At 42.6% G+C, this 25,934-nt stretch overlaps 1 protein-coding gene across 1 annotated transcript; it reads right to left on the bottom strand.

Moving 5' to 3' along the window:
- Positions 1 to 7,779: 7,779 nt before the first annotated feature.
- Positions 7,780 to 24,750, bottom strand: LOC110526277 (cadherin-5). The gene is made up of 12 exons (XM_036980630.2): positions 23,681 to 24,750; positions 20,251 to 20,472; positions 19,842 to 20,121; positions 19,630 to 19,746; positions 19,295 to 19,462; positions 18,930 to 19,108; positions 16,635 to 16,885; positions 16,406 to 16,539; positions 16,142 to 16,251; positions 15,938 to 16,040; positions 12,212 to 12,457; positions 7,780 to 10,906 (listed from the first exon to the last, which is right to left on the bottom strand). The coding sequence occupies exons 2-12, from the start codon at positions 20,470 to 20,472 to the stop codon at positions 10,416 to 10,418; spliced, it is 2,301 nt and encodes a 766-aa protein (XP_036836525.1). The 5' UTR covers positions 23,681 to 24,750; the 3' UTR covers positions 7,780 to 10,415.
- Between the last annotated feature and the right edge of the window lie 1,184 nt (positions 24,751 to 25,934).

Below are 25,934 nucleotides of genomic sequence, written 5' to 3'. Positions count from 1 at the left end.
ACCCACTACAATGTATCTGCGAGTTGTTGGCCAGAACGCACATGCCAAGACCAGAATGGGCACATTCTCTTCTTTTTTTTTTGGTACATGGGAATTTAACCGCAAAAGTTATTTTTATGTGTGCTATGTCATCCCTCACAGCCTTGTGTCCGCAACAAGTCAATTTGATGATGTAAGTTGATTTTTGTATTATGAATAATAATTAAAAAAGTCAATTTGATGGAAACACATCTCTGGTGGGAAAATGTGCATATTGTTTTTATGCGGATTTTAGAATATTCGCATGAAAATCTGTCACCAATTGGATACACACCTAACATCTGACAAACAAACATTTACACATCCGACATGAATAATAATTACTGCGGTCACTGTCTTATGCAGAAAAGATTTACTTGCAATGTAACAACATTCCTTCATAACGGAATAATTACCGGCGTCACTGACGTGATAGCCTATGATGAAGTAATCTAATGTTGCGCGCACACTATAAAAAGCGCGCCAATACCGGAGATGGCAATCATCAAACACAGGTTGGAAATTAAATGGAACTTTTAGATTATAGAGTAAATCGTTTCAATGTTCCAATAAGTCGTTTTTTTGTGTAGATGTAATGTCACTGGTAGCATAAACAATAATATGCGTGCTCTCTGTGAGCGTTACAAATTTGTTGAAGAGTTGCATGTTTGAGTGGTGGAGTCTAAGACTAGGCCAGTGGTTCCAAACGTTTTTCGGTTACTGTAGCCTACCACCAACTGAATTTTGCTCTACCGGTGAAGTCGACTGCTGATTGCCACCTTAAAGGAAAATTCAACCCAAAACATCAAATGATGAAAAATGTATTTCTGTATTTTGAAAGTTTTGAAATACATAAAGTTATATGTCTTGAAAACCTGATTGCTGACATGCAAAACATTTTGGGACAATATCAAAAATGGGATAATGAAACAATAACAAAATATAGTTTTTGGGTGGAGTTTTCCTTTAAAGTGAGAGATAACCTATGCCTTTTTCCCTCACCTCCTGAGATGTGTTCAGCAGTGGAGGCTGCTGAGGGGAGGATAGCTCATAGTAATGTCTGGAATGGTGTTGATGGAATGGCCAAAAAAACACATAGAAACCAAACCACGTGTTTAATACCGTTCAACTGATTCCACTCCAGCCATTGCCATGAGACCGTCCTCCCCAATTAAGGTGCCACCATCTCCTGTGGTGTTCAGGTAATGGTCTGACGTTTTTGTGTTGGATGTCACAGTGTCACAGCCTGGACAAGCTTTAATTAACGCTGACACATTCTGAGCAGAGGGATAGGATCAATGGTGGAGGTCAAGGTAATGATCTCGCATTTAGTTGGTGACTACTATTGTTCAGTGTTTTGGCTGTGACAGACAGGCAGTAGCCTATACAGCGGACTGTGATAAGGGAATTGTAAGGCAGTGACTGGGGGCTTGATGGGCATGCCGCTCAGTCATTGCTAGTCCTTTTTCATCTTCACAGCAGCATCAGCAAGCACACACAGCTATAAATATTTCAGCCTGTAAAACTACTGCTGGCGTCCGGAAAAGTCTCCCTACTTAGCACTGAAAGGATACCTTCACCAAAGCATGCTATTGTAAAGGCAAAACAGGTGCACTATGTTTACTTGGCATTTACAAAATGTCATCATGGATTATGTCGTTGTAGATTTGAAAAGTAAGGAGAACAGAGGAATACTGTAAGTGGAAGAAGGAGTGAGGGTATTTAAAAAAAGGAATAGGCCTACTGTATTTTCAGATGCATCCCATAGGCTTATGTCTCTGTGGTGACATAGAAATGTGCTAATTGTGTAGTTAGTTGTTGATGTCAACTGGCCCGTCTGTGGTTTTAAAGTCTATTTTCTATCCTTTATTCTTCGTCGGCAGAAAAAGACGAGTGTATGACTCTTTGCTTCACGTCAACAATGAACGTTCACACCGATGGGGAGATAGAACAAAACAGATATCCAGATGGTGTGTTGCTGTACACTGTAGATGTGAGCAGGCAGACATTACTTACTGAGGTGTCAGGCAGGGATTTATACGCAAACAAAAGCTATTGCTTTAACAACAATTCACCAGGTCCCTTTAAATCAGACAAAGTGAAGAATTAGTCAGATTTCAGCACCATAAACTCAGATGCCTGTTCTCTGACAGAGTCATATCAGGACATTGTTATTCCCTTAGCCAGAACAGTGGAATAACCTATAGCATACAGTCTTCATATTTATTAATCCCACTATGAAGGCTAAGTTCTACAGGGGTCCGTACCATGGGACCTTTCCACAACTGCAGTTTACATAACACAGAAAGATTTGGATTTAGCTTTTGGACTCAGACACACTCTCTCTTTCCTCCCTAGAGACTCAGAGCTGGGGCCATATGGTCAGAGGAGTATGGCTAGCGATGACATGCCCTGCCCTCCCTGGAGCTGGACTGCTGCTGATGTGGACAGACACCATATGGAGTGACACGTGAGAGAGACAGGTAGGACACAGACCGCTCAGGGCACACACAGGCCATCTGATCTGTAATCTCTGTTCAGTCACCACATCACATTGTTAACTTTGTATGGATTAAGTATGTGTGGAAAATTATACAAAGTACAGGAGGGATTTTACTGTGTGTGTGAGAGGGAGAATAAATAAGATTTTTGAGGCAGAGGATTTATTTCTTAGTAGTAATATGGGAGATTTGGTACATTTGGATGACAGAGTATGTGTGTCTTAGCACTGTATGTGTACACTATTTGAGAGTCTGTGTGAGTAAGGAGAAGGTGAAAGACTAGAAAACAGGAGGCCATCTGATTGCACTCTGGGAAGGCATTGAGGTGGAAGATACATTCCGGTTGGCGAGAGGGGGGAAAGTTTATGTTACACTCCTTCCCATGTAGGACTGCCATCCAATATGGAAAAGCTCTATCGTCATTTGAAAGACGGCAGGTAGCCTAGTGATTAAAGCGTTGGACTAATAACCGGAAGGTTGCAAGATTGAATCCCAGAGCTGACAAGGTAAAAATCTGTCGTTCTGCCCCTGAACAAGGCAGTTAACCCACTGTTCCTAGGCTGTCATTGAAATAAGAATTTGTTCTTAACTGACTTGCCTAGTTAAATAAAGGTAAAAAAAAATAAATAAATGAATAGTGTTGTCTAAGTAACATTGTTGTGTTGTGGATGAAAGATGAGCATAATATGTTTCGGGTGAGAGGATGTGGGATAAGGAGGGAGATCAAATCTGAAACAAAGAGAGGATGTAACAAGGGAACAAAATTCCTTCGCTTGCATGACCTTCACTTGTCATTTTGCTTCAGTCCACCTCCTCCTCCTTGGAGAGATGAAATCAAATCAATTCTAATCAGGAGCCATTTGCAAGCATGTAGCGTTATGTAAGGAAGGGCTAGCCCTTAAATAAATCGAGACAGATGACATATGCATGCACATGGGATGGCTTCAGCATGTACAGTGCATTCGGAAAGTATTCAGACCCCTTGATTTTTTTCCACATTTGTTACGCTACAGCCTTATTCCAAAATAATGCAATACCCCATAATGACAAAGTGAAAACAGGTTTTTACAAATGTATTTACATAAGTATTCAGACCCTTTGTTATGAGACTTGAAATTGAGCTCAGGTGCATCTTTTTTCCATTGATCATCCTTGAGATGTTTCTACACCTTGATTGGAGTCCACCTGTGGTAAATTCAATTGATTGGACATTATTTGGAAAGGCACACACCTGTCTATATGAAGCCCCACAGTTGACAGTGCATGTCAGAGCAAAAACCAAACCATGAGGTCGAAGGAATTGTCCGTAGAGCTCTGAGACAGGATTGAGTTGAAGCACAGATCTGGGGAAGGATACTCCAACAATTCTGCAGCATTGAAGGTCCCAAGTACACAGAGGCCTCCATCATTCTTAAATTAAAGAAGTTTGGAACCACCAAGACTCTTCCTAGAGCTGACCGCGCGGCCAAACTGAGCAATTGGGGGAGAAGGGCCTGATGGTTACTCAGACAGAGCTCCAGACTTCCTCTGTGGAGATGGGAGAAACATCCAGAAGGACAACCATCTCTACAGCATTCCACCAATCAGGCCTTTATGGTAGAGTGGCCAGACGGAAGCCATTCCTCAGTAAAAGGCACATGACAGCCTGCTTGAAGTTTGCCAAAAAGCACCTAAAGGAATCTCAGACCATAATAAACAAGATTCTCTGGTCTGATGAAACCAAGATGAAACTCTTTGGCCTGAATGCAAAGCGTCACATCTGGAGGAAACCTGGCACCATCCCTACGGTGAGGTATGGTGGTGACAGCAACATGCTGTGGGGATGTTATTCAGTGACTAGTCAGGATTGAGGGAAAGATGAACGGAGTTAAGTACAAAGAGATTCTTTATGAACACCTGCTCCAGAGTGCTCAGGACCTCAGACTAGGGCGAAGGTTCACTTTCCAACAGGACAACAACCCTAAGCACACAGCCAAGACAATGAATAGTGGCTTCGGGACAAGTCTTTGAATGTCCTTGAGTGGCCCAGCCGGACTTGAACCCGATCAAACATCTCTGGAGAGACCTGAAAATAGCTGTGCAGTGACACTCCCCATCCAACCTGACAGAGCTTGAGAGGATCTGCAGAGAACAATGGGAAAAACTCCCCAAATACAGGTGTGCCAAGCTTGTAGCGTCATACCCAAGAAGACTTGAGGCTATAATTGCTGTCAAAGGTGCTTCAACAAGGTGTTGAGTAAAGGGTCTGAATACTTATGTAAATGTTATATTTCAGTTTATTTTATTTGATACATTTTGCTTCATCATTAAGGGGTATTTTGTGTAGGTTGATGACAGAAACAAACAATTTAATCAATTTTAGAAAAAGGATGTAATGTAACAAAATGTGGAAAAAGTCAAGGGGTCTGAATACTTTCCGAATGCACTGTATGTATGCGCAGTCATTTCAGATCCCATCCAATCCAGCTTCATTATGTTACACCCAGCAGGAAATGTAACATGCTGCAAATGGACTGAAGATCTGCATTGATTATCTATCTTATTGAGCTAATTTCTTCAGCAAGCATGGTGCATGGTATTAATATTTGATCTCATGTCATGTATATGTTTATCATGCATTTATGCTCACATTTGAATGAACCCACAAATTTGAGTTGCCTAAAAACAGAGGGAGAACCATTGTATCTTTCTCAGAGTATCTCTACCAATCTCAATCCCGGTAGGTATTGAAATTTGCAAATTGACCGTGGGTCAATGCGCTCTACAAATGTATTATTATTGATATTATTAAATTGGGGCACCACTGGAGCACATGAGTATTGTGGAACTAGTTGCAACTAGCTGGATAAATAAAGGACAAGATGAATGATTCATAGTGATGTATGCTGTGATGCATAGACCATGGTGTAGACGTTACAGTATGTATGAATGGGCTATGGTCTTGGGGTCTAGCTAGTCCATTGCCCCCTGGTGGTGTTTATTGGGTAATGGGACTTCTCCATTACTCCCCCTAGTTCTTCATCTCAGGCATTAGAACTCCTTTAGTCCACTGAGGCTGAAACAACCATGTATGGCAGTACTAGGGCTTCTTCCCTCAGGTGATTGTCTCCACATCTCCAGATCAGATGCTGGTGTCATCTCAGTTCACACTGTGTCTGTTTGATCTGTCAATCCAAAGGGCTGGGGCGCGGGTCGGGCGGATGGGCGTTGGCCCCAGGGTGTTGCTGACGTGACAACAAATTTAGAGGTGCTGATGTTGTCGTGGCCTGATAGTTAATAATTGATACCCCTGTCTCATTAATCCGACAGGAACCACAGCAGTGTCAGTGTGTTTATGTTGCACGCGCTCCTAAGTGAGGAATTTGTCTTGCAGGGGTAATTAGAAGAGGGATAATTTAAGCCATCCAGCTGTCTATTTAAAACAATGCAGACATGTACAAATGGGACTGCCATATTGGATATTTCCTCAGCCATGTTTATCTATGTAGTTGTAGTGACAATGAGAAGAAAACCTGGGTTCCTTTATCCTCATTCCTCCGTAGCACAAAATACCCCCAAAACAACATAACTATTAAAACCATGAATATAGGGATAGACAATTACATTTAGCATTGAATTGTGTTTTTATCTCGGTGTCATTGTGTGTGTGTTTGTGTGTGTGTGTGTGTGTGTGTGTGTGTGTGTGTGTGTGTGCGCGTGCGTGCTTGCATGTATGTGTATTAGTGCCCTGGCTGCTTCCCTCAGTAACAGGCCATTCATTCCCAGCTGTTGTATTTATCTTTGTGTCTGCTAGGCATCAAACACAGAAAGGTTGTCTGAGGCGTAGGAAACAGGTGGAGTGGTTAGATAGTCTGTGGGTATGAATGGGCAGGGTGGTCAGGAATAGGAGACATACCGTAACTAACTCTGTATTATTGCATTCCGTAGCTGTATGGACTGGACAGGAAAAGGTATATCCCCTGAGAGATTTTATCACATTCTCCTGGCTTTTGTTATTATTGACTGTTTGAAGGCAGTGGCTCATCATTGTTCTATGATTTAGGCACGACATAGTTCCAGCATGTCTCGGAATTAGTTTGTTTAGAATTTGAGTTGTGTTTGTTTTTATGTTGGACGGCAAACACTGAAATGATGTCAGGCTAAAAAGCAACATTTCCCTCCACTGACAATAGAGAGTAAATCTATTCTCTGTGAAAGCATTGCCGTTGAAAATGTTACCTCCTGCACTGCAACATTTTACTGTCCCCTAGTGTTCACTTGGGCAAACTACACCTGTCTGCCAGTTATTCAGTTCAGCACTGTTGAAACATATTTATTTTTTACCTTTTTTTAAACTAAGCGAGTCAGTTAAGAACCAAACCGTGACCAAACCGACCCATAGCTGAGTGTAACTAACTAATAGTTTTTTTTGCCAAATTGTGGCCTCTTCAAACATTCAAAATGACACATTTTCCTTCTAATTTGCCCCTTTGGACTTCCTGTGCTGTAAATGAAGAGATTTTTGCTCAAGGTTCACAATCCTCAGTTCACAGTGCAAATGAGGATAGTAAAAGGGACACTTGGTTGCTGAACGTTGGAAAGTGTGATGCAATATTTCTTGAAGACTCCAAATACGACCTTCGTTATCGTCTTCCGGTCCATGATACAGATCCCAACTGTAACGAATCAAAGTATTTTATGCATATAGCTTTCTCAGTCTTGTAACAATGACTCATAAGGCCCAAATGCACAGTGGCACTCACCATATATCAGAGGTCCTGAGAGGCCCAACACTTTCCTGGGCCTTTAAAAAAATGTGAGGACATCTGAAGCTTCAGGAAGTTTCCTGCTGGCTGTTTTTTTTAAGTCCCGGGGGCTTGAGGCATGACATCACTGAGTTATTTTCCCTAGTCTCTCTGTTATCTTTGCAATCTCACACACACACCCAGTCCTCCCAAATACTTTCTAGACCTCAGCGACTGTAGCTGCTGTTGGATCTGAAGACTGAACCTCACCTGAAGATAACCCTCTCATACAATAATGACTTACAATTACTTACAATGACTTACAAATACAATTACAAGAGGCCAACTTAGATGGCTATATAGGCAGTATGATACTGTTCTTTATCTTACAGAAAAACACAGAAACCAAAACGTAGAACGGACCATGGTTTGTACCAAGTATCAAAGCTATGCTATGCTAAACTAGTCAGTTCAATTCCATTTAGTATAATATTATTCTATTCCTTCTTGCATTTTTTTGAAACAATAAAGCTCACTTTTTGGACTTTTGAGTGCTACGTTTATTTTACACATACAAAATTGGTACTAAATAAAAAGTTGTTGTTTTACACAATACAAACCATAGAAAAGATTGTGTTCACCATCGAGAGAATTATCATAAACCAAGGCACATATTGCTCTCCTACAGAATGACCTAGCTGCATACAAAAGGAATGAATTTGAATGTTTTCTCTTCTCCTTTTGGTGCCCAATACTGACACCCACTGAAGTGTATTTACACAGGTACACTCACACATATAGCATCAATCAATGCACAATTACACATCAATTAAACTACAAGTGTAAAAAAAAACTACATATTTTACACTTACACTCAGCAGACAAAGACCAGTGTCAAGTAAAATAATTTTGAAAAAACGCAAAAGGAAGTGAGGCCAGTATCAATATTCAGGCACATTTCTATATACAGCGTAGACAACTATATTTCCAGTACTCACAATCTCGATAACATGGATCCCGTATTGCCAAGTTACTTATTGCCGTAAGGTTTACAGAAGAGCACCACTAACAGTAGGAGCTTGTGAAATAGAATAGAGTTGTGCGCAGACAATGATCATTAATAGCATGGAACGAAGTAGATCAGGTATGTTATATAGAAATGGAGTACTAGAGACATAACATTACAGCACAGTTTACCAGTGGCATCTATTGTATGCCGAGGTTTCATCATACTGATCTTTGGTAGATGGTCAACACAGAAATTAAATGTTGCTTGTTGTTAAAGCCATCATGGCTCTTACATTGTTCTATATCTATTTTGCCCCCCTCTCCAGAGGTTTTTCCCAGGCAGGAAAACAGGAAAACGGGATGCAATGTGTTGCTTTACTTTAAAAGATAACGGGACAGGAAGAGGGCTTCCTCACACACATATGTGCAGGAAGCAGATTCCAGTGTTTTGTTTGGGTAATGTGTAGGGGCGGACTCTGGTGTTTAAAAAGGATGGGGGTCCAGCTCTCCATGTATATGATCCAGACAGGGAAGTGGTAAGATGGCTTCCACATATTGTATCCATGGTTTATGAGAAGTGGTCCCATGTAGGCAAAGCTTCAGTATACAACAAACAGTCCACATTCTAAATCAAATGGAATATAATGAAAACAGGGGTAAACCTTTGCTCTCTTTTTGCTATGTCTTCAGTCAAGAAGGACAATAGCGATAGTGATAAACTTGATCTTGTGTAGATTGCCCTCATTATTTTAAGCTGTTTCAGCAAATGGAGCAGAAGCACTATGTTGAAGTAGAATATTGAAGCAGTATGTTAAAGCAGTATGTTGAAGCAGTATGTTGAAACAGTATGTTGAAGTAGGATGTTGAAGCAGTATGTTGAAGCAGTATGTTGAAACAGTATGTTGAAGTAGGATGTTGAAGCAGTATGTTGAAGCAGTATGTTGAAACAGTATGTTGAAGTAGGATGTTGAAGCAGTATGTTGAAGTAGGATGTTGAAGCAGTATGTTGAAGCAATATGTTGAAGAAGAATAGTGAAGCAGTTTGTTGAAGCAATATGTTGAAGCAGTATGTTGAAGAAGAATATTGAAGCAGTATGTTGAAGCAATATGTTGAAGAAGAATATTGAAGCAGTATGTTGAAGCAATATGTTGAAGAAGAATATTGAAGCAGTATGTTGAAGCGGGATGTTGAAGCAGTATGTTGAAGCAATATGTTGAAGCAGTATGTTGAAGCAATATGTTGAAGCAGTTGTTGAAGAAGAATATTGAAGCAGTATGTTGAAGCAGTATGTTGAAGCGGGATGTTGAAGCAGTAGCTCTAGGATGAAAGGTTAAAGTTATTCAGATAACTTTGTGGTCATCCAAAGGACTATTGAGCTACTTCACATTTCCTGAGTTGGTTGTAATACTTTTGTTACAGTGGACCTCAGAGACTTGGGCTTTATCCACAACAATTGATGTGTTGATGAGTCCTGTCAAATACACGGGGAAAGACTTTAATTATTTCAGAGCTTCTGTTATCATTGTTTCCTGCCGGGCTCCCTGGACAATAGTAGCTCTTGGTGAGAAGGGTAATTCTGTCTGAAAGACAACTGCCACTGTGACTCACTGAATGACCCACCCTCTCTACATAGCTACAGTTGGTTTAGTCAACCATAAAAAAAAACACAATCAATCAAAATGAAGGAATACAGATTTCTGTGAGAGTAATCGGACAAAAAATCAAACACATTTTCTTAATCTCCTCTGAAACCTCAAATAAATGTAAAATAAATAAATGAAGCACAGTTGTGGAATGTTAACGGTTTTCTTTACACCAAATCTATTTCCCTTTGTCGTCATATTCACGTGACAGAAACAAATAAAATGAAAGAAAAGGAAATAAAAGCACTATTTCTTTAAAATAATAATAGAATAATAATAATAACAAGGGAGTGGAAAAAGGAGAAGTAAGAGTAGGAGGAACAAGAGGTAGAAGAAGAGGAAAAAGAACGAGAAGAAGAGAGAATTACTTAAAATTGGCACACGCTTGAGTGGACCCTATCATAGTGTGCTATGATTGGACGGATTAGTGGAAGAAGTTAATCCCGATGTGCTTTTAGTCAAAGGAAGAGCTGAGAGAGCTGAGAGACATCCTGCCTGCTGGTCTTTAGGCTCAGTGTGCTCAATATGGTGAGCCACTTCCCTCAGACCCATCCACCCCGTAGAGCTCAGCCAGGGTTCTGAAGCGAGGGCCCCAGTCGTTTAAGAAGTCATAGTCAAGGTTAGAGCCAGTAGAGGAACTATCCAGGGAACTGAGGCTACCAGCCAGGGACTCTGGCCCCTCGTAGCCATAGATGTGCAGGGTATCGTAGGGGATCTCATCCCTGTCATGGTCAGCCTCGTCTTTCTTCACCTCGATCATCACGGCCATGTCTCCCTTGCACGCGGTTGGCGGTTTCTTCACCATGGCGTAAAGGCTGGGGCCCTGCCTCATGCTCATGCTGCCGTCATTCCGAGCTGAGGTCAGGATGGACACGTCATAGCCATTGGTGTCCATCTCCCCACCGCCCTCCTCGTCATACGTCACTAGCTGCTCGTGGATCTCACTCTTACCCAGAGTGACCAGGGCATCCTTCTGGTGACGTTTTCTCATAGCGATCAGGATCACTACGACTGGAACGAGGAAGAAAACATGTTTAATATCCATGTCACACAGTTTGGGGTTTCAATAAGTACTGAAAAAGATAGAAACGGGGGGGAAAAATATATATATATATATTTCATGAGGCAAATTAAATCGGGTGTGAGAAAATATTTTGTCGAATGGGTCTCCAGTATATTTCTTTGGGATTCGTATGATAATGACTTCAATGTTTAATAGTTAATCATCACTTCATTCTGTGTCTTTGGAAACAAGACAGCCGAATAACTGATCATCTTCTCATTAGCCTTCCCATTCTTCTCATGTTTTTCCCACATTATCTGCTTTTGTAGAAGCCTACTGCAGCAGTGCGATTGCTCTCTGCTTCAAATATGAGCTTTTGATAAAACATCTTTGGCACATGGCTCATCTAATATGACAAATGGCTTTCTCCCAAGACAGCAGAGAAATTATCAAAGAGAATATTTAGCTCAATGCTTCCCGTTCCTTCCACTATTTACTTCTCTTGTCCTGCATTCTTGAATATTATTTATCCAATCAGATACTGAGGTAAAACTCTTCAACTTTGCCCCAAAAAATAAACAAACAATAGATTGAAATTAGTTGCACATCCCCCATCATGTGTATTGTTCACTTTTATCGTTAATAAAACCTACCCTTGTCCTTGTGTCGTAAATACATCTTGATTTTACCCAAGAACACCTTGAGCTGAAGTACCTTGTTTAAAGATCTCTGTTTTTTTATTTCTTAGACGATTGCTCTATTTTACAACATGTCTTAATCAGGGACAGCGGTGTGGTAGAATGCCAGTTAAAATAGAGATGGTAGGGCCTCCCGGGTGGCGCAGTGGTTAAGGGCGCTGTACTGCAGCGCCAGCTGTGCCATCAGAGTCCCTGGGTTCGCGCTCTGTCGTAACCGGCCGCTACCGGGAGGTCCGTGGGGTGACGCACAATTGGCCTAGCGTAGTCCGGGTTAGGGAGGGCTTGGTCGGTAGGGATGTCCTTGTCTCATCGCGCACCAGCGACTCCTGTGGCGGGCCGGGCGCAGTGCGCGCTAACCAAGGTTGCACGGTGTAGCCTCTGACACATTGGTGCGGCTGGCTTCCGGGTTGGATGCACGCTGTGTCAAGAAGCAGTGCGGCTGGTTGGGTTGTGTATCGGAGGACGCATGACTTTCAACCTTCGTCTCTCCTGAGCCCGTACGGAGTTGTAGCGATGAGACAAGATAGTAGCTACTACAACAATTGGATACCACGAAATTGTGGAGAAAAAGGGGTAAAAATTCAATAATATATTGTAGAGGAGAGATTGACTCACCCAGAATAGTCAGGATGCACACCAGTATAACAATAAGGGCGTGGACACTGACACCCATTTTGAGTTGGGCTGCTTTGCACTGGGTGTGGATCCTCTTGTTGTCACACCTGCACACTTTGATAGGCAGAGAGGTGATGCTGTTCATGGGAGGCCTGCCTCCATCGCTGATCCCAATTTCTATTACATAATCCCTGGAGTCCTCCAGGCTGAAGCCTCCATGTTTCAGCACTATGTTAGATGTGTTGTCTAGGAGAGGCGGACATAAAACAATGTTAGTTATTAGAGGTTTGCCATGGTTAGATTTTTATACATTACATGGGTCTTCATAGCATTGGTTCCAATGGTGGAATGATCTTAGCTACAATTTACTTAGGTGCAAACTTTTGCATCTACCTAATTTTTTAAAATGTATTTTTATTTCACCCTTATTCAACCAGGTAGGCCAGTTGAGAACAAGTACTCATTTACAACTGCGACCTGGCCAAGATAAAGCAAAGCAGTGTGACACAAACAACAACACAGAGTTACCCATGGAATAAACAAACATACAGTCAATGACACAATAGAAAAAAAAGTCTATATACAGTATGTGCAAATGGCGTGAGGAGGTAAGGCAATAAATAGGCCATAGTAGCGAAGTAATTACAATTTAGCAAATTAACACTGGAGTGATAGATGTGCAGATGATGATGATGTAGAAATACTGGTGTGCAAAAGAGCAAAAAAGTCAATAAAAACAATATGGGGATGAGGTAGGTAGATTGGATGGTGTCACGCCCTGACCTTAGAGAGCCTTTTTATTTCTCCATTTGGTTAGGTCGGGGTGTGATTTGGGTGGGCATTCTAGTTTTTCTATTTCTTTGTTGGCCGGGTATGGTTCCCAATCAGAGGCAGCTATCGTTGTCTCTGATTGGGGATCATACTTAGGCAGCCTTTTTCCACCTTTAGTTTGTGGGATCTTGTTTGTGTGTAGTTGCTTTCTGCACTGCATGTAGCTTTGCTTTTCATTTTTTCGCTTTATTGTTTTTGTTCTTTGAGTTTCTCTTCCAAATAAAAGGATGGAAACATACCACGCTGCATCTTGCTTTTTGTATTTTGTTGTTTTTTTCAGTGTCATTTTAATAAAAGTAAAATGTACGTCTACCACGCTGCACCTTGGTCCAATCCATCTCTAAACGATCGTGACAGAAGATCCCACCACAAACGGACCAAGCAACATGGCCAGGAGGAGCAGACATCCTGGACATGGGAGGATATCTTGGATGGTAAGGGATCCTGGACATGGGAGGAGATCCAGGCCGGAAGTGATCGCCCTCCATGGGAGCAGACGGAGGCAGCGAGGGAGGAACAATGACGACACCGGGGTTCGCGACCACGAAGGAAGCACGAGAGGCAGGCCCCAAAAAATGTTTTGGGGGGCACATGGGGTTGTTGGCGGTGTCAGGTTTCAGACCAGAGCCAACTCCCCGCACTCGCTTTAAGGAGCGTGTGACCGTTCAGGCACCATGTTATGCAGTGATACGCACGGTGTCTCCAGTGCGCATTCACAGCCCGGTGTGCTCGGTGCCAGCTCCCCGCACTTGCCATGTGAACGTGAGCATACAGCCAGGACGGGTTGTGCCGGCTCAGCGCTCCGTGTCTCCAGTCCGCCTCCTCGGTCCAGGATATCCTGCGCCGGCTCTACGCACTGTGTCGCCAGTGCGCCTTCACAGCCCAGTGCGTCCTGTGCCAGTGCCCCGCACTTGCCGGGCTAAAGTGAGCATCCAGCCAGGACGGGTTGTGCCAGCTCTACATTCCAGACCTCCAGTGCGCCTCCACGGTCCAGTATATCCTGTGCCAGCTCCATGCACCCGGCCTCCAGTGCGTGTCTCCAGCTTAGTACGTCCTGTGCCTGCTCCACGCACGAAGCCTCCAGTGATGATCCATGGCCCGGAGCCTCCAGTGATGATCCATGGCCCGGAGCCTCCAGTGAAGATTTATGGCCCGGAGCCTCCAGAGACTATCCAAGGTCCGGAGTCTCCAGCGACGGTCTGCAGTCCGGAGCCTCTGGCGACGGTCTGCGGCCCGGAGCCTCTGGCGACGGTCTGCGGTCCGGAGGCTCCGGCAAGGGTTCCCGGTCCGGAGCCTCCGGCGACGATCTACGGTCCGGAGCCTCATGTGACGATCTACGGTCCGGAGTCCCCTGCGACGAGTCCCGAACCAGAGCCGCCACCGAGGTTAGATGCCCACCCGGACCCTCCCCCATGGAGTCAGGTTTTGCGGCTGGGTCTGCACCTTTGAGGGGGGTACTGTCACGCCCTACGTCCCGAACCGGAGACACCACCGAGGCTAGATGTATGCCTGCCACGCTGCACCTTGGTCCAATCCATCTCTAAATGATCGTGACAGATGGGCTATTTACCGATGGGCTGTGTACAGCTGCAGCAATCGGTTAGCTGCTCAGATAGCTGATGTTTAAAGTTAGTGAGGGAGATATATAAGTCTCCAACTTCAATGATTTTTGCAATTCTTTCCAGTCATTGGCAGCATAGAACTGGAAGGAAAGGCAGCCAAAGGAAGTGTTGGCTTTGGGGATGACCAGTGATATATACCTGCTGGAGCGCGTGCTATGCGTGGGTGTTGTTATCGTGACCAGTGAGCTGAAATAAGGCGGAGCTTTACCTAGTAAGGACTTATAGATGACCTGGAGCCAGTGGGTCTGGCGATGAATATGTAGTGAGGGACTTTAGAAAGGCAGGGCAGGATAGATATAGGTCTAATAAGCAGTTGAATCTGAGGGTTTATGGTTAAGTGAAACATTTCTGCACTAACAAAATCCCTAAAATCGCAGTAGGTAAGAATCCTCAAAGCAAGATAATTGAATGTGCTCCAAACCTCGATATAGGAATTAGGTTTTTCCACATGGTTAGTCCCATGTGGATTAGACATGATTATCTCCATGAGTTTTAGGTGCCAGTATATGTTCATAGAAACTGAGCATGCTCATTTTATATGTTCAATTTGGTTGGCCTCATTTTATTAGAGTTACAGTATATAACCTATGAAGGATGTACTGTAGTGTATACAGTACATCAAAGCTAGAGATATGGCCTTGACATGCACGTCATCACTAATGTAAGAACAAATTCTCACTGTTCTTCTGGTCTTCCGCTGCTATGACCTTCTCTCTAGTTGCACTGGGCTAATGTGCAGCCTACTCCCAGTGTTCTGTGTTCCTGGCTGATCATTACATGGTGAAATGTCACATCAGTTCATTATGCAGTGCAGCCAACGAGGCAGCACAGAGGGTGCCACCCCAGCACTGCACCGAAAATGTTCCCCAGCCAGAGTGCCTCTGAGGCCGTCACTGTTGCTCTCCAAATATGTAATGAAGGGCTGCTGGTTTTAAAGAGCTTGTACATCATGAATATTTCAGGGGCTCTCAGCGGTTTGTTGCTGTTCTCGTTTCCACCCGACTAGATGGATAACGTTCAGACGTCAGATAGTTTTAGAACGGAGCGCTGCCCAGGCTGATTCCTCGACCACTGGGGAGCACAGTGCTATCCTGAGCACATATCTGAACCAGCCATTCACCTCCAAATTGTCCCTGTTATACCCACCTCACCGCCCCTCACACCAACCAACAGCTTAACATTAGTAGAATGTGTCTGCCTGCACAGCTTAAGGTGCCATAATAAAGGTGCCACTTGTCACATGTTCATGCATAGAAAGGATCAGTTCTCTCACCGTTGTTATCGATGACTGAAAAGTTGCCGTTCGGCTTCACCAACGTGAAGCTGAATGCGGGCAAATGATCATCTTTGTCTGTGGCACTTATGGTCCCAATCACCTGTGTGAGGGGAATACATTTAAATAAAGACTTAATGCAAGTTTCAGAAAAGTTTAATGATTGATGGCTTAGATGACGTCTAACTCTGGAAAAAATCCTACCGTTCCAGCCATATCATTTTCACAAACGAATATCTCCTCAATGGACAGCTCTGGTTTGTTGTCATTGATATCAATGACCAGTATGTTGACGTTCACAAAAGATTCCAGTCCTGAAGAGGAGATGGGAAACGTTATTTTATTATTGGGAAATACCTAAACCATACTAGTTATTAAGATAAAAAATGTTTTGGACATGAATTACATTTCACGCAATAAATGTGTATTTGCTGTTAATACGATTAAAGATGATGGCTAATGTCATACCATTTGGTTCCTCCTTAGCTTTAACCTGGAACATGTGATTGGCTACTAACTCCCGATCCAGCTTCCTCACTGTGAAAAGTTGTCCAGTTATGGGGTTGATACCAATGGGACTGTCCTTGTCCTCAATGGAATACCTGTAGAGGGCACATTGAAACATTGTGGAAATCACCTCTCAGAAAAGAAGTGCTGTTAATTCTAGCATCAGTAGCATGTGAATGTGTTGTAGTACCGTATGGCCTTTTTGGCTTGATCAGGATCTCTGGCTGAAATGACTCCAATATTATTGACCATCATTTCCTCAATGACATTAAAGTTGTAGATGCTCTTGCTGAATTCTGGCTGCTCATCAACATCTAGCACCTGGATGGTCACCTGGGCCTTGATCAAAGGATTGTCCTTATTATCCGCAGGGGACTGCAAGTGGTTCTCCCTCACATGCACAAAGAATGTGTAGCTGCTCTTGGTTTCATAATCCAGTCCCTGAAAAGTAGTTAAGGAACTTTAAGGAAAAGACTCAGTACATGTACTATATGTATACAGTGCCTTGCGAAAGTACTTGAACTTTGCGACCTTTTGCCACATTTCAGGCTTCAAACATAAAGATATAAAACTTTATTTTTTTGTGAAGAATCAACAACAAGTGGGACACAATCATGAAGTGGAATGACATTTATTGGATATTTCAAACTTTTTCAACAAATCAAAAACTGAAAAATTGGGCGTGCAAAATTATTCAGCCCCCTTAAGTTAATACTTTGTAGCGCCACCTTTTGCTGCGATTACAGCTGTAAGTCGCTTGGGGTATGTCTCTGTCAGTTTTGCACATCGAGAGACTGAAATTTTTTCCCATTCCTCCTTGCAAAACAGCTCGAGCTCAGTGAGGTTGGATGGAGAGCATTTGTGAACAGCAGTTTTCAGTTCTTTCCACAGATTCTCGATTGGATTCAGGTCTGGACTTTGACTTGGCCATTCTAACACCTGGATATGTTTATTTTTGAACCATTCCATTGTAGATTTTGCTTTATGTTTTGGATCATTGTCTTGTTGGAAGACAAATCTCCGTCCCAGTCTCAGGTCTTTTGCAGACTCCATCAGGTTTTTTTCCAGAATGGTCCTGTATTTGGCTCCATCCATCTTCCCATCAATTTTAACCATCTTCCCTGTCCCCGCTGAAGAAAAGCAGGCCCAAACCATGATGCTGCCACCACCATGTTTGACAGTGGGGATGGTGTGTTCAGCTGTGTTGCTTTTACGCCAAACATAACGTTTTGCATTGTTGCCAAAAAGTTCAATTTTGGTTTCATCTGACCAGAGCACCTTCTTCCACATGTTTGGTGTGTCTCCCAGGTGGCTTGTGGCAAACTTTAAACAACACTTTTTATGGATATCTTTAAGAAATGGCTTTCTTCTTGCCACTCTTCCATAAAGGCCAGATTTGTGCAATATACGACTGATTGTTGTCCTATGGACAGAGTCTCCCACCTCAGCTGTAGATCTCTGCAGTTCATCCAGAGTGATCATGGGCCTCTTGGCTGCATCTCTGATCAGTCTTCTCCTTGTATGAGCTGAAAGTTTAGAGGGACGGCCAGGTCTTGGTAGATTTGCAGTGGTCTGATACTCCTTCCATTTCAATATTATCGCTTGCACAGTGCTCCTTGGGATGTTTAAAGCTTGGGAAATCTTTTTGTATCCAAATCCGGCTTTAAACTTCTTCACAACAGTATCTCGGACCTGCCTGGTGTGTTCCTTGTTCTTCATGATGCTCTCTGCGCTTTTAACGGACCTCTGAGACTCACAGTGCAGGTGCATTTATACGGAGACTTGATTACACACAGGTGGATTGTATTTATCATCATTAGTCATTTAGGTCAACATTGGATCATTCAGAGATCCTCACTGAACTTCTGGAGAGCGTTTGCTGCACTGAAAGTAAAGGGGCTGAATAATTTTGCACGCCCAATTTTTCAGTTTTTGAATTGTTAAAAAAGTTTGAAATATCCAATAAATGTCGTTCCACTTCATGATTGTGTCCCACTTGTTGTTGATTCTTCACAAAAAAATACAGTTTTATATCTTTATGTTTGAAGCCTGAAATGTGGCAAAAGGTCGCAAAGTTCAAGGGGGCCGAATACTTTCGCAAGGCACTGTAATCTTCAGCAAATGTGTCATTCTCATACATATTCCCTACATCGTTATCTATAATGTACAGGCTGTACTGATACTTTTTTTTTCCGCAGAATACTTTATTAAGTAGTTTAATTTTCATTACTTAATAATGGTCTTCAAGGAGTCTTTCAAGGACATTCATTTTCATATGTGCTTCAAAGAGTGCATGGTCTTATTTCTTTAGTCTCTGCTACTGTATAGTTTAGTGTTATGTGTCATTCGGTAATGTTCTTATCTACAGTAGAGTTTAGGACAGATTAGGAAAGCATTAAACCTGGTTGCACTATAGAGACAAAAATGTGGATCGTTTTTGTTTTGTGATAAAAAAAAAAGTAACAGTTTAGGATGAGTGAAATACCTTTTTCAGCATGAGGTTGCCGTCTTTGATCTGACTGCGCTCCATTTCAAAAATGTCAGATGAAGGTGCTATGGTGAAGATGGGGTCTTTATTCTGGATCTCATCTCTGTCCTCCAGGACCATGGTGTCTATTCTCTGTCCCCGCTTCATGTCCTCTTTCACTCTAAATACATAGGAACCTAGGGAAAAAGACACTACGTGTTAGTAAGGGAAGCTTCTGAGGGACAACATTATGGAATAATCCCAAATTTGCTACAAGGAATTCAGTAACAATCATTCATATTTAGGTTTATCTCCTATAAGACCAATAACTGTCAATGTGCTTTAACTGTATAGCTGTCAGGGATGTTCTTTTTTGCCCTTACTTTTGGTAAATGTGGCTATGTTATCATTGATGTCGCTGACTGCGATGCTGACAGAGGTGGTGGCGGTGCCCCCTTGTTTAAGTCCTCTCAGATCCTGGGCTTGAACCACAACCACATAGCTACTCTGGGTCTCACGGTCCAGGTTCTCATATTTGGTGGTGATAATCCCTGAAATGAAGAACATTCATTTAGTCTTTGATTTATGACTCGTGCATCTTCAGAGGCATGAATACAACAGTAAATGAATATGGGGTTATTAGGAAAGAATATTGAAAAGAGATTAAGATACAATGGACTTTATGACGTATGAGTTCAAATGAATGAACATCTCCTACCTGTTGTGCTGTCTATATTGAAGAAATCTCCCCCCTCTAATAATTTGTAATCAAGTTCTCCATTTGCAGTCGTTGGATCATCTGCATCAGTGGCTGTGACTTCTATCACTTTAGTTCCTACACAGGGAAGAAATAAAGAGAAGTAATTTAGCAAAAGCATTCTTTAATATCCAGCATAACCATCCCTGTGTTTAGGATTTGATCTCCTGTACCTCTTTTGGATCTCTCTTTGATAGAAGCGTTGAACGATTTAGTAAACACTGGATCATTGTCATTGATGTCAGTAACCAGGATCACAAAGTCTTCCACTTTCTCCACCAATTTGTTGCTGGTATCAACCAGCTTTGCACTTAGATGGTATTTGCTTTTCACCTCTCGATCCAATCGTTCAGTGACAAAGATGTCTCCTTTTTCATCCACTTTGAAGATTGTGTTGGCACCTTCTCCCTCAATGACATAGTGTGTCCTGTCACCAGACTTTGTTGACTTTAACTACAAATAGAAAAACAGATGACAATGTTAAGATAAGACATTCTGATCTATCAGATATATCATTACTGTATATCCTCTTTCAACTCTCTGGCTTTTTACCTGAGCCTCCAAGGTAAAACAATGACATACCTTTCCAAGATAGTATTGGAAGTAGGTTGGCCTTTCCTCCTCCACGTAAAGGTTGTTCCACAACCACTCTCTCTTGTGCCTGTGGAGAACTGGGCTGGTTTGGAGTGCTGGCCTCTGATCCATATGTTCAGCCATGGTTAGACTGAGGGTCAGGGCCAAGGCAAAGAGACCCATCCACAGCTCTGGTGCCGTCATCTGCCTCCATGCAGACTGTCTCATCATCTGAAGGAAGGGAGAAGCAGATAATTAAATTTGGGCCATTGAGACCACTCACACCTCAGGCAACACTACTAGCTCAAAAAATATTTGTCTTCTTTCAATTGCTTAGTTATTACTTCAGGTGCGTTTAATTAAGCTTGACTGGCATGCCCAGTGGGCAGGGTTGGCACTTTTGGGAGTTTTCCGCTAGAAAAGTTGAATGGACACTTTCTTTAATGGACACTTTCTTTGTGGACAAGAGGATAGCTAAGCATTAAAGCAGTCCATCCCAGATAATATCCTTTATCTGGATTATTCCACTCTTATTGTTGCCAGCCCTTAAGCAGTGGATATTAAGATGAGGGGGATTATGGTTCCCAAATAGCTTAATATCATATTCTAAAGTCCAAAAACTACTACAATCAAATTACTTTCATTACAACCCCATATAGCACAGATAAGAAAGTCTCTTATATTCTCCACACTGACAATAAGCTTATCTTGGCCTTTGAGGTAATGAACTTGGCAGGTAAATATCTTATCACGTTTTGTTGTTCCATATCAGAACAGGTAAAAATTGTTTGTTGGGCCACCCAAGTGGCGCAGTGGTCTAAGGCACTGCATCGCAGTGTTAGCTGTGCCACTAGAGATTCTGGGTTCGAGTCAAAGCTCTGTCGCAGCTGGCCGTGACCGGGAGACCCATGGGGCGGTGAGAAATTGGCCTAGTGTCATCTGGGTTAGGGGAGGGTTTGGCCGGCAGGGATGTCCTTGTCCCATCGCGCACTAGCGACTCCTGTGGCTGGCCAGGCGCAGTGCACGCAGACAACGTACCAGGTGTACGGTGTTTCCTCTGACACATTGGTGCGGCTGGCTTCCGAGTTAAGCGGGCATTGTGTCAAGAAGCAGTGCGGCTTGGTTGGATTGTGTTTCGGAGGACGCACGGCTCTCGACCTTCGCCTGTCCCGAGTCCGTACGGGAGTTGCAGCAATGAGACAAGACTGTATCTACCAATTGGATACCACGAAATTGGGGAGAAAAAGGGGTAAAAATATATATAAAATATTGGAAAACATTGACTCTGTGCTGTAATGTAAAGAGTCAAACAAACTTTCCTATATATGGTTGTCTTGTTACTCCTAATCGTATGTGCGTCATTCAATGTCCTTCCTGCCACGCCCTGAAGTTTATCCCCTAAAGGAGAGATAACTTTTTTCAACTCCAGGCACTTTAGAAATAGACATCCTCAATCGTCACTGTTTGCAGCTGTAGTCATGGATGGCCCATTATGTCCAAAATTGAATTTTTTAAATATCTCCTTGTTCTGTTACTGGGTACTTACAGTGAGTCCTCCCAGTGAGGTCATGATGTCTGGCCTTTTATCAAGGAGAGGAAGTGTAAACACAATGCCTTTGGGAAATAACATTCCCATTTCTAATGAAGGGTCATCATTAAGCTAATGCTACTGTGGCCTCACACCCTTCCTGCAATTCAATTTCTGCCCCCGTCTTCTTCCCCCTCTCTCTTTCTCCCCCTCTCTCTCAGTCGCTCTGGCTCTCTCTTTCTCTGACAATTTTCTTGAGCAGTAGCGAGAGTTAAGGAGACAACAATGGGATTTTAAACAATGTGTTAAATTAGTTGGTTTAGGTAGGATGCTATCGGACAATGGTAAAGTATTTCATTCAGGGCCTAGTTCAAATGGATAGTTCAAATGGATCAATCCCATTTTAACTCTTAAATGACAGGCAAGCTTATATCCAGAATATCAGTTTCTTGTTCTCCTCAAAGCGAGTCCATTGACCTTTCATTTGAATGCCATTCAATGATAACTGAAAGTCAATTTCTCTGTCTGTGCCATTTTAAATGGTCTATACAAATGTCAGATTTGATGACCATGTAGACATTTTTCTGAAGTTTTCAATAATGCAGCTAATCATGTAGAAAAAAAGAGGAATACGTACTGTATTTTGAAATATGCTGTACATTATTCAGCTTGAATTCATCTTAGTAGGCTATGACTCACAGTTCACAGGCTGGTATGCCTGAGACAATTGGTGCTGTGTTCCAACCCCAAGTAGCACACAAAGCTATATGGAGTATCCACATCAATTGATCAGTTTATGGATATAGTCATACAACCTGACTTGATGCACCTGCAATCTCTAATCATATACTGTACTGTAACATTAGTCGAAAAATAAGCAATATTTGGTACTATCAAGGCAAGCACTCAGCATACACATTATGTTGAGTTCTGTCTATCCAAGATCAACTATCATGCAAGCCTCAATACTGTGATGATACTGTAGAATTAAGTGACGTACAATATGTGTGTGTGGGTGCGTGTGTTTGCCCACTGTAGATTAAAACAGCTTTAATCACATGGCAGCTTCCAATAATCTGTCAGCCTACTCACTCCTCTAGGATACTCCGTCTGTCACTGATGAGCCGTCTCCTCAGCCCTGCTTCACCCACCCAATATCACACTGGACTCACTGGCTCTCTCTGGCAGCACTTATTCTCTGAGTCTGACAGACAGTGTCTATCTATCACACCTCTTCTTCGAGCTCTTTCACCACAGTTATTTGACATTATATTTGCTATAAGGATTAGTTCAGTGTCATTAGATGTTATTTGACTAGTTGAACTGCTGTCCTAGTGTTCGGCTGTATGTTCGGCTTCATTGTCATAATTTCAAGTCTCGACAATTAATCCTGGAGCACCTGCATCTTGATCTATCGAAACAATTCAATGTTATTAACACTGTCATAAATCTGGTATAGGTAAATTAATACAATGCTATGTTTGCCTACTTTTGAAAGGAAAACGATACCTGAGGTTGAGTTACCTTACACTTACGTCATAGAATACAAGACTCAATACATTGTACACTACTGTGTAACTCAAGATGCACAGATGGTTTCAGGATTTCTTTTGATTTATTTCTCCCTCATGGCTACAGAGTATTAGTGTAGCACACATCAACATAGTCAATCTGGTATCAAATTGTCTCGAGGGTTCAGCCTTGCACTCGGGGCTAACGTTATCAAATCAGTCGCTGTTGTCCATTGTGGTGATAGATTATATGCGTTTGAGACGCAACAAGATACAACATACTGCATCGATGTGGTATTTAAATCATACATTTTATACGTGTTCACACAAATTATAAAATGTTATGTCTAACAATAGAAACAAAACAATTCATACAGTATAAATGACTGGAATGACTTACCAGAGATTAAAAATTTTCTGAACTCCTGCTTTTTAGCTCGTCCAATGCGTATGAGGCAGGTATAAGTCACAGGTAGATCCTGGGTGAAAGAGCATTAGTAATGTTAGCTGTTGGCTGTGGACCTGTCAGATTCTCTTCTCAGAGGGGAGCACTAAGAACTTCCAGGCCAGCACAGTGGCCACAGAGATCAGCCCAGTTCCCCTGGTCACGTTTCCTGTTATAGTCCCTCTCCTCTCCTAATTGCAGCCTGAAGAGCAGAGCCTGGGCTGAGGGGGGAGAGGGAGGCATGCGATGCGTGTATCACAGCGCCGCACGTTGCTGCTGAAGTGACTGGAGGAGGCGGTGAGAGCACCAGCCACATGTTAAGAGGCAGGCAGACTGTGGTGCGTGGAGGGGCAGAGCGGTGTGAGAAACATTACATTTCTGCTCTCGCCTTCTTGATGAAAACACAAAAAGAAGGAGAGAAAGCAAAGAGATTCATTATTCATACCTATGGGACAAAGTTTATGATAAACAGGTTATAGACGTTAATCCCATGAGATTTCCCACATAGTGGTATTGCATTTTTCAGGGCTACGGCGGCGTATCTGCCTCTGAGATCTTGTCTAAGTCGGTAAGTGAGATGAGTGGGCTTTCTCCAGTACTCTCTCGCTTGTCCCTTGAGCATCATCTGTAATTTGGGGAATTGGACTGGAGCTGTACCCTGTAGAGCTGAAGGGAGGCAGTCAGTTTAGTGAGATTAGTCTTAAAGAGACGGCAAGCCTGTTTGACAGAAGACCAAGGATGATACCTTAGGGGAGCGAGAGAGAGAGACTTTTTGACTTTTGTTTGTTTGTTTTCCTGCTTGGCAACCGTAACTCTTCTCAACGTTTTCGTGGATCAGACAGCAGACAGACAAGTAGCTCTAGAATGAAGTAGCCGTCCCTGCAGTGGGAGCAGCAAATCAACCTCCTGTCTCTCTCCGTGTCTCTTACTGTTCTATTCTTCTGTCGTTATTCACCTGCTTTGACCTCACTTTACATTTCAAATCATTCTTTGATGGCTACTTGTAGGTATTTCCTTCTGGTAATGGACTCTCAAAAGAAAGCAGCTATTATTATAATTATAGGGGTCTGTATTACAAGAAAATTACACCATCCTTTGTCACAGCAGGGGTCATGGTTCTAGCTGTAATTGGTAGGAGGGAGGGGATCTGCTTCTTCTGTAGATATATTCTGTATATAGTTGCGCACTTAAAGAGAGAGATATGATATTATGCACATAGCTATTTAGCTGTTTAGATATTAGATATAGTCATGGGAATCTACAGGGTTTCCCGGGGGGGGGGGGGGGGGGGGGGGGCGTGCTGAAGGCACAGCCTCTAGAATAAAAAGTTCAAAATGAATAAATGAAATCCCCCTAAATGCCATGCAGACCATAGACATAATTATGTATATACATACTTCTCAGAGCAGTAGATATTTAATCATACATATTATAACTATGTTATGTGTTACTTTACATTGATCTGAACTGGCCTCTTGCATGTGACAGAGTGAGAGGTGTGCTGTGTGACTGAGATATGTAGACCAGGGGGTGATTCTTGGAAAGGGAGCTTGATTTTCCATGTAGCCTATGCAGAGACTCAGATACTCTTCATGTGTCTGGGAAATGTAATGAAGTCCCTCTGTAAGACTCAGAGGACGCTCAGTGGAATGCAGCAGTGCTTTGACCTAATGATATTACTGGAAGCTCTTCTCATTTTCCATTTTGGCAGTCATTTCTGTTTCAAGTGGTCAGATAGTGGTTGTGTCACACTGATGTCTTGACCATTGAGACAGTGTTTAACCCTGTCCAGTCCTTGGTGTGTGATCCTTGATGTTCATCACAGCCAGCGAAGGGGAGTCAATGCCTTGTGAAGTGTGCTCTTTAAAAATAGCAGGGTTCTTGCCATAGTTCATTTGCTTTGGGCAAGCAGTACGCTGTATAGCCCCTTAGAGAATGGTGGTGACGTACAGTTTACAAGAACTCATCTGACTGATCTCATTGCGAATGTGCCTGAGGTGTGCTGTGTGACTGAGATATGGGAAGGAACCAACTTTATAACCCCCCCCCCCATCCCAAATCAAAACATATCCCCCTCCCATCTCTAACACTATGCATTCTTCAACATTTTAAGCAGTGAACTGACACCCCACTGAATTATTTTGTGCTGCTTTTTGTAGAGGGTTGTTTTCTTTTCTCTCCCCATGATTCTACCTGACTGTGATTGCCC

Source organism: Oncorhynchus mykiss, chromosome 6 (genome assembly GCF_057628025.1).
Source record: "Oncorhynchus mykiss isolate SJ-2025 chromosome 6, ASM5762802v1, whole genome shotgun sequence".
NCBI classification, from domain to species: Eukaryota; Metazoa; Chordata; class Actinopteri; order Salmoniformes; family Salmonidae; genus Oncorhynchus; species Oncorhynchus mykiss.
This window is presented reverse-complemented; position numbering and strand designations above follow the sequence as displayed.